The following is a 7351-nucleotide window of genomic DNA, read 5'->3' as shown; positions in this document are numbered from 1 at the left end:
CGCCCCCCCCCCCCCCGCCCCACGCCTGCGCCCCTGCCCACCCAGCCCCAGCCTGGGCAGAGTGGCTTGGGCCACGCTCGCTCCCTGACCTGATGGCCGCCTCCCTCCTGGACACCCTGCCCTCTTCCCGGCTCTGGCCACTCCTTGTGGCCTGTCCTCCTGAGGCCCCGACATCACCCGTGCCCCGCGGGCAGCTGCTTCTGAGGGCGGGGCCGGTGGAGTAGGTGTGCTGCAGGCTGGGGGATGCAGCCGCCCCCAGGGGCCCCCCCCCGCCCTCGCCCCGGCACGGGGTCCTCACAGGTCCTCCGGCTCTCCCACCCCCCACCTCGTCCAGCCCGTTGCTAGATCTTCCTGCTGCTTCCGTGGGATCCGAGCCTGTGGACACCCACAGGGTCCCCACGGCCCCACCCCCTACCAGGCACAGCGCAGGGCCCTCCCGCCTCATGCACTTGGCCCTGGTCCCGGGCCCTCTGCAGCCAAGCCTGCACAGGACGTGTCCCTGTTCCCGCTGCCCCGTGTCCCTGCAGGAGGTCCGTGTACCTACAGAAGGAGCACGGGCTCAGGCACCAGAAGCTGGTGGAAGACGCCCAGAAGAACCATCGGAAGGCCGTGAAGTTCCTGAAGGCCTCCCTGGGGAGGTACAGCGGCTCTCTTCTCTCTGCGCCTCTCCTCCTGTCCCTCTCCTCCTGTCCCTCCCCTCACCCCACCCCCACCCACACAGGGAAGCCTGAGAAAGTGGATCAATTGCCTTCGTTTTGAAATTCTCCGATTTTATCATTGAGCCGTCACCTCATCACCCAGAAAGAATAAATGTGTGTTTCCAGCTTTGAGCTGACGGCCGTTAGTTTCAGATGAGGACTCCAGTCTAGAGAAACGGCTTTCACGTTTCCTCGTGGTCCACGCGCAGCCCAGCTCTTTCCCACTTGCCTTTAACATCCTGGCGCTTGGCTGCTTCCTTGGGGCTCCTCCCCCTGGTGGCCACTGCTCCATGAGCAGGTCCTCCCCGCCAGGATCCGCAAGCAGGAGCGGAGAGAGGAGCTGGAGAGCCGCGAGCACGCGCGCAGGCGCATGGACGCCGTGCTGGCCCTGAAGGGCAGCATCTCCGCCAACCGGGTAGGACTGGCCCCACCCCCCGACGCCCTCAGGATGCACTCACCTGCCCTTGGACAGGCTCCCGTGCTCCAGGGGGACCCGGGCTCGGCGAGGCGAGTGCTGGAGCCCTGGGCCTTCCCAGGGGAAGTGATACCCCCCGGGGCCTGGGGGGCAGTTAGACCAGGGAAGCGGGGTGGGATGCGCAGTGAGCCGCCAGTCCAGTGGAGACAGCGGGGCTCTGGCCTCGGGAAGCCCCTGAGGATTTTGGGGAGGGGGCAGCTGCAGGAGGCGGGTGCAGGTGGGAGCAGTGGTGATTTCCACAAACGTTGACCTCCGGCGTCTCCGGTACGATTTGAGGGCACCCAGCCCGCAGAAAGCTCCACTGCGCACGCGCACACCTGCGGATGCTGGCACGTCCGTGTTCTCTATTCCCAAGGAGACACTCCGGAAATTTCAAGCATGGGGCCAGGCCAAGGCAGAGCTGGCGGAACAGAGGGCCCAGGCCGAGAAGGAGGTGATTCTGGCCCAAGGTGGGGACGCTTTCAAGCACTTTTGCCATCAACGCCGGCGCCAGGAGCTGGAGACCCAGAACCGGTGAGGGCCTGGTGGGGTGGCATCCCAGAGCGGTGGGCGGGTGTGTCTGTCACAACCTGCGGCGAGGCTGCCTCTCTCCGTGGGCCTCCCCCTCCCACCCCCCACCCCCCACATCCTGCTCTCCAGCCCCCAGCAGGCGGGACGTCTCCTGGGCCTCAGGCACAGCCCCCACTGCCCCTGCTGCCCCGGGCATCCCCCGCCCGTGGCCTCCTCCCTCCCAGAGGCTGCTTGCAGCCGGGGCTCACTTTCTGGGCTCCCCCAAACCGGGGCTCAGTGCTGCCTCAGTCCACGCTGCACCCCGTTATCCCCTAAGAACCCCTCGGCCTGCAAGTCCCCCGTTCTCAGCTCCCCAGGCTGCACCCGACCTGAGACACGGGGGTCCGCCCGGGGGCTTCCCAAGATGCAAGGGTGAGGTGGCCAACTCTCCTGCCTCAGCCCAGCCTTGCACACAAGGTTCTGTCACTTCCTCTTCATCCTGGAGGGCCTGTCCCTTCCCCCACAAGCAGCCCCGCCCATCATGGTCACTGTCAGCACCTGCCCAGGTGTGGCCACCCGGTCCTGTCACTGGGGAGTCGCGGTGCCCTGAGTGCCAGCCCTGGCGTTGGGTCATCGCCTGCCCGCAGGGGTCCCAGGGGCAGCTCCTCCTGCCTCGGAGCCCTTAGTCCTGGCAGGTGGGAGGCGCCAGCAAGGAGCAGCGGGAATGACTGACTGAGTGACCGGGAATGACTGACTGAGTGACCGGCCTCCAGCCCTGAGGCTGCCCTGGTCTGAGCCTCAGGGCGCCCAGTGGCGCCTGGGAACCCGGAGTGGGGGACGCAACAGCTCACGGGGTCGAGGCTTGTGGTGGGGACGGCGCTGGGCCGGAGGTTCGCGTCCCAGGTCTCTGGCCCGGCCGCCCTTCTGGGCTCCCTACGTCGGCTCCTGTGGGCCGAGCCTCTCGGGGGCCGGGCGCAGCTGGCGTTTTCCCCGCAGCGCCTTCGAGGAGGAGCAGAAGCTCAGGAAGCACGAGATTGTGAGTCGGATCTTGAAGGAGGAGGCCGAGGAGGCCAGGAGGAAGCAGCGGCCCTCGCCCGCCAGACCCGCGGGCCGGCCGATCCTGAGGGACCAGACCCGGAGCTACGTGGCCGCTTTCCATGACGGGAAGGGCCCGGCGGACCCGCCCTGCTGCCCCCCGGTGAGCGGACGCCCCTGCTACACTGGACCGCACCGGCCAGCTCAGATCAGGACCACGGAGAGCGCTCCTGCCCCTCCGCCCCTTCGCCGGACGCAGGCACAGCCTCTGGTCGCCAGGCGGCCCCAGCCCTGGTGCACGTGTTCCATGTCCCTCGCGGCTCCCCCCCCCCCCCCCCCCCCCGCCCCCCCCCCCCCCCCCCCCCCGGTGTCCGGCGCCTGGCCCGCCTGGGGAAGCAGACCCCCACCGCCACATGTCCCCTGAACAGGATTGTCTTGGGCCACCTTACCTGTCCCCAGATGCCAGAGCCAGGCTGGTGACCAAAGGCCCATCACGGCCCAGGGGAGACGTGTGCCCCCGTCCACCCCCCACGCACGTTCGCCCCGGAGCCGGGCCGCTTCCCTCCATTCCTGCACTCAGTCCTCACATCGAGGGCCGGCCCTGTGCCGGTCGCCCCATAGGTGGCCTGCTTACCTGTCCCTGAGGGTGTGGGGTAGGGACGTCGGGACCCCATCCTGAGCCCGGCAGCCCTTCTGCTTCTGCCCTGTGTGCCCCCAGCCTGAAGGCCCAGGTCACTGGCTCCAGCAGTGCGCTGCCAGCCGCAACCCCCAGGCTGCTTCATGGGCGCCCCCCAAAGCTGTGCCTCTCTGTCCTCTCGCCCCCAGCCGTGCTCCTGCCCTTCTCCACGTGGGGCCTTTCTCACGCCTGCAGCAACATCGCCCTCCACTCTTGTCCCTGTGCCAGCCTGATGTCCCCGGAGGGAGGCCCCGTCTGGCCCTAGAGCAGCTGAGGGTCCGTGAAGGGGGTTCCGGGGTGTCCATAAGTCAGAGTGTCTGTGGCTCTTGTGGGCGTTGGAGGCCAGGCTTTCACGCTGTGTAAAGACGCTCATGGCGTGAACAGCAGTTGCAAACCCGTGTGCGCTCTGGCCTCTGAGTGCAGACCGGGGCTGGGTGGTCTGCCAAGGCCCTGGAGTCCTGACGGTCCGCACTTTCTTCCTCCCAGTCAGTACAATCTCTGTTTTCTAGAATAAGCTGTTGCATTCCTCTCCCCAACTCCAGGAGGGCAGGTCTGCGTTACCCCAAGCCTCTCTGCTGGTGAAAGCCGTGTCCGGCGAGTCCGTCCAGGCGGACAGGGGGAGCCTTGGCCGGGAGGCGGGGACGCTGGCTCGGCCGGAGATCCCTGGGCTCTGGAAGGAGGACTGCAAGCCCTACCAGGTAGCCCCTCGGACACGCGGCCACATCTTTTCATCCGTCTCCCATGTCTCCACCCTGTCCTGGCGACCGTGGCGGCCCCCCTCGCGGGGGCTGCTCTGCAGTTCCCCCCAGCCACCTCCCTCCCAAACAACCACAGGGCCGGTGGTGGCCACACGCGGAGGGATGAGGCAGGGGGCTCGAGGGGTGGGGCCGAGTCCTAATGCTCCAGCTTACTACTGGGGAAATGTGTCGCTAGAAAAAGGCATGAGCTCACACTTCCTTTGACGGCCTCTTGTCACGGAACACGCGCTCTCCAGAGCACTGGTCGTCCTGGCTCTAAAAGTGCAGGCACAGCTCTGGGAGCCGAGAAGCTAGCGAGTGTCCACTGCACGCAGCAGGACACAGGCTCTGGGAGCCGAGGAGCACTGGTCGTCCTGGCTCTAAGAGGGCAGGCACAGCTCTGGGAGCCGAGAAGCTAGCGAGTGTCCACTGCATGCAGCAGGACACAGGTTCTGGCCCTGTCTCTGCACTGGTCAGCCGAGGCCCGCGGCCACCTGGAGGACATCGCCCACCCTTGGTCTGTGTACAAGTTGGTTCCCATTGCTCTGAGGGCAAAGCCATTTTGGTTCCGCTGGTTCTGAGGAGGCCTGCCGCTGCTCTGCTCGGGCCCGGCCACTCCCTGGGCACCACCGGTCAGCAGCCCGGCTCCCACCCAGGAGAGCGAGGCAGGAGGATGCCAGCCCCTGGGCCAGCAGGGGCACCGGGAGCCAGGCCCCCAGAGGGTCCCTCTTCAAGTCACTAAGCCGGTCAGGGAGGCACCTTTATTTGTGCCACTGAAAAAATGTTGTTTCCGGTAGAGCTTTTCAAGAACTTTCTCTTGGCCTGATTTTAAAATCTAGAAAATACCTCTCTGCCATTATTTCCTGGAAATCCGCTGGATCCTGGACGGCCCTGCTCGGCCCCTTGTTTCTCCCCTGACCCTGCCATACCCCCTCCCCCGCCTTCCTGGTGCCCACCCCACCCCGGCCCCTTGCGGCCGTGGTGGCCCCCGGCTCCGGGCTGTCCATTTCCTTTACTCCCCAGCTGACCTCGGGGAGGCCTGGGGGGGCTCCCGAGCCGGCCACTGTCCCCGCAAAACCCCAGGTGCCCAAGGAGGACGTGGGCCAGAAGCCCATGGGCGGAACGAAGACGGACAAGGACATCCTGGCGCACACTGCGCAGCGGCTGTGCCGCGGGGTGACCCACAAGCAGGTGGCATCCAGGCGCGAGTTCAGAGGGTGTCCCTTCAACAGCAAGCCCAAGCTCGTCCACTTCAAGGTGAGCCCAGGGTCCTCGCCTGGGTCTGAGGGGACAGGGCCCGGTCTCACACGAGGGGTCAGACACCAGCCCCAGGAGGGCGATTGTCCTGGGGGGCTGGCATGTCACACCTTCCTGGTCCCTCTGGAGGACCCAGGCACCACCCGACCCTTTGCTGGGGGACCCCCACCCGCTGGTCCCCAGGAGGCCGCTTCCTGCCTGAGGCAGGGGTCCTACGAGACCATGGAGGGTGTCCCCATCTCCCAGGCGGGAATGTCAGGTGCCGAGAAGCATCCGCCAGAAAACTCGGAGCGGTAGCTTTTTATGTGCTTTTCCTAGGACTTTGATATCGGCAAAGTGTACAAGAAAAAGATCACGCTGACTAACGCCACCTACACGATTAACTACTGCAAGCTGGTGGGCGTGGAGGAGCGCCTCGGGGACTTCATCCACATCGAGTACTAGGGGGTGGGGGGGAGGCGGGCGGCGCGCGCGGGGCGGGTGCTTCAGTCCCTGCAACTGCTATCAGAGCCTTTTTATTTGACCCACATTTGGGGCACAAAACCTTCAGCTTGGGTCCCCGTGAGCATTTTGTAAAGTGGCTCCTCCGCCTTCCTGAGACCAGCCCAGTTTTCCCTGATAAATGGCTTGATGTTTTCCCCTTCATTGTGTTTTGAGGTTGACCACTCTGGGTAAGATTTCCCTGGAGGGCCTTGTGCCTTTTCAAGGTGAAGAAAAAAGCCATCTTTTATTTCGGGACTGTGTACTTGAACTCTGTATTTAAATTTTCTTTCTTTTCTTTTAATTGTATCCAATAATTCTTTTTTTTTTAATTGGAGTAAAATTGCTTTACAAGGTTGTGTTAGTTTCTACTGTACAATGAAGTGCATCAGCTGTATGTCTACATACATCCCCTCCCTCTTGTACCTCCCTCCCACCCCCCACCATCCCACCCATCTAGGTCGTCACGGAGCGCCGAGCTGAGCTCTCTGTGCTATACAGCAGGTTGCCACTAGCTATCTGTTTTACGCGTGGTAGTGTATTTATGTCAAACCTAATATCCCAATTCGTCTCACCCTCCCCTTCCCCCCACTGTGTCCACATGTCCGTTCTCTACGTCTGCGTCTCTATTCCTGCCCTGTAAATAGGTTCACCTGTACCATTTTTCTAGATTCCATATATATGCATTAACATACGGTATTTGTTTTTCTCTTTCTGACTTGCTTCACTCTGTATGACAGACTCTAGGTCCATCCACATCTCTACAAATGACCCAATTTCGTTCCTTTTTATGGCTGAGTAATATTCCATTGTATATATGTACCACATCTTCTTTATCCATTCATCTGTCGATGGGCATTTGGGTTGCTTCCATGACCTGGCTATTGTAAATAGTGCTGCAATGAACATTGGGGTGCATGTGTCTTTTTGAATTATGGTTTTCTCAGGGTATATGCCCAGCAGTGGGATTGCTGGGTCATATGGTAATTCTATTTTTAGTTTTTTAAGGAACCTTCATACTGTTCTCCATAGTGGCTGTATCAATTTACATTCCCACCAACAGTGCAGGAGGGTTCCCTTTCCTCCACACCCTCTCCAGCATTTGTTGTCTGTAGATTTTCCGATGATGCCCCTTCTGACTGGTGTGAGGTGACACCTCATTGTAGTTTTGATTTGCATTTCTCTAATAATTAGTGATGTTGAGCATCTTTTCATGTACCTCTTGGCCATCTGTTACGTCTTCTTTGGTGAAATGTCTATTTAGGTCTTCCACCCATTTTTTATTTGGGTTGTTTGTATTTTTTTGATATTGAGCTCCACGAGCTGTTTGAATATTTTGGAGATTAATCCTTTGTCCGTTGCTTCATTTGCAAATATTTTCTCCCATTCTGAGGGTTGTCTTGTCGTCTTGTTTATGGTTTCCTTTGCTGTGCGAAAGCTTTGAAGTTTCATTAGGTCCCATTTGTTTATTTCTGTTATTTTCATTACTCTAGGAGGTGGGTCC

General features: G+C 61.4%; 1 protein-coding gene across 1 annotated transcript; it reads left to right on the top strand.

The window, feature by feature from the left end:
• Window positions 1-92: 92 nt before the first annotated feature.
• On the top strand, window positions 93-5811 carry LOC114890415 (cilia- and flagella-associated protein 74-like). The gene is made up of 8 exons (XM_029213816.1): window positions 93-220; window positions 528-638; window positions 1011-1113; window positions 1529-1686; window positions 2659-2860; window positions 3883-4071; window positions 5194-5367; window positions 5686-5811. Exons 1-8 carry the CDS (start codon window positions 93-95, stop codon window positions 5809-5811), a joined length of 1191 nt encoding a protein of 396 aa, XP_029069649.1.
• Window positions 5812-7351: the final 1540 nt, after the last annotated feature.

The sequence above is a fragment of the Monodon monoceros genome, unplaced genomic scaffold, assembly GCF_005190385.1.
Source record: "Monodon monoceros isolate NGI ecotype Baffin Bay Population unplaced genomic scaffold, NGI_Narwhal_1 Contig5617_ctg1, whole genome shotgun sequence".
NCBI classification, from domain to species: Eukaryota; Metazoa; Chordata; class Mammalia; order Artiodactyla; family Monodontidae; genus Monodon; species Monodon monoceros.
This window is presented reverse-complemented; position numbering and strand designations above follow the sequence as displayed.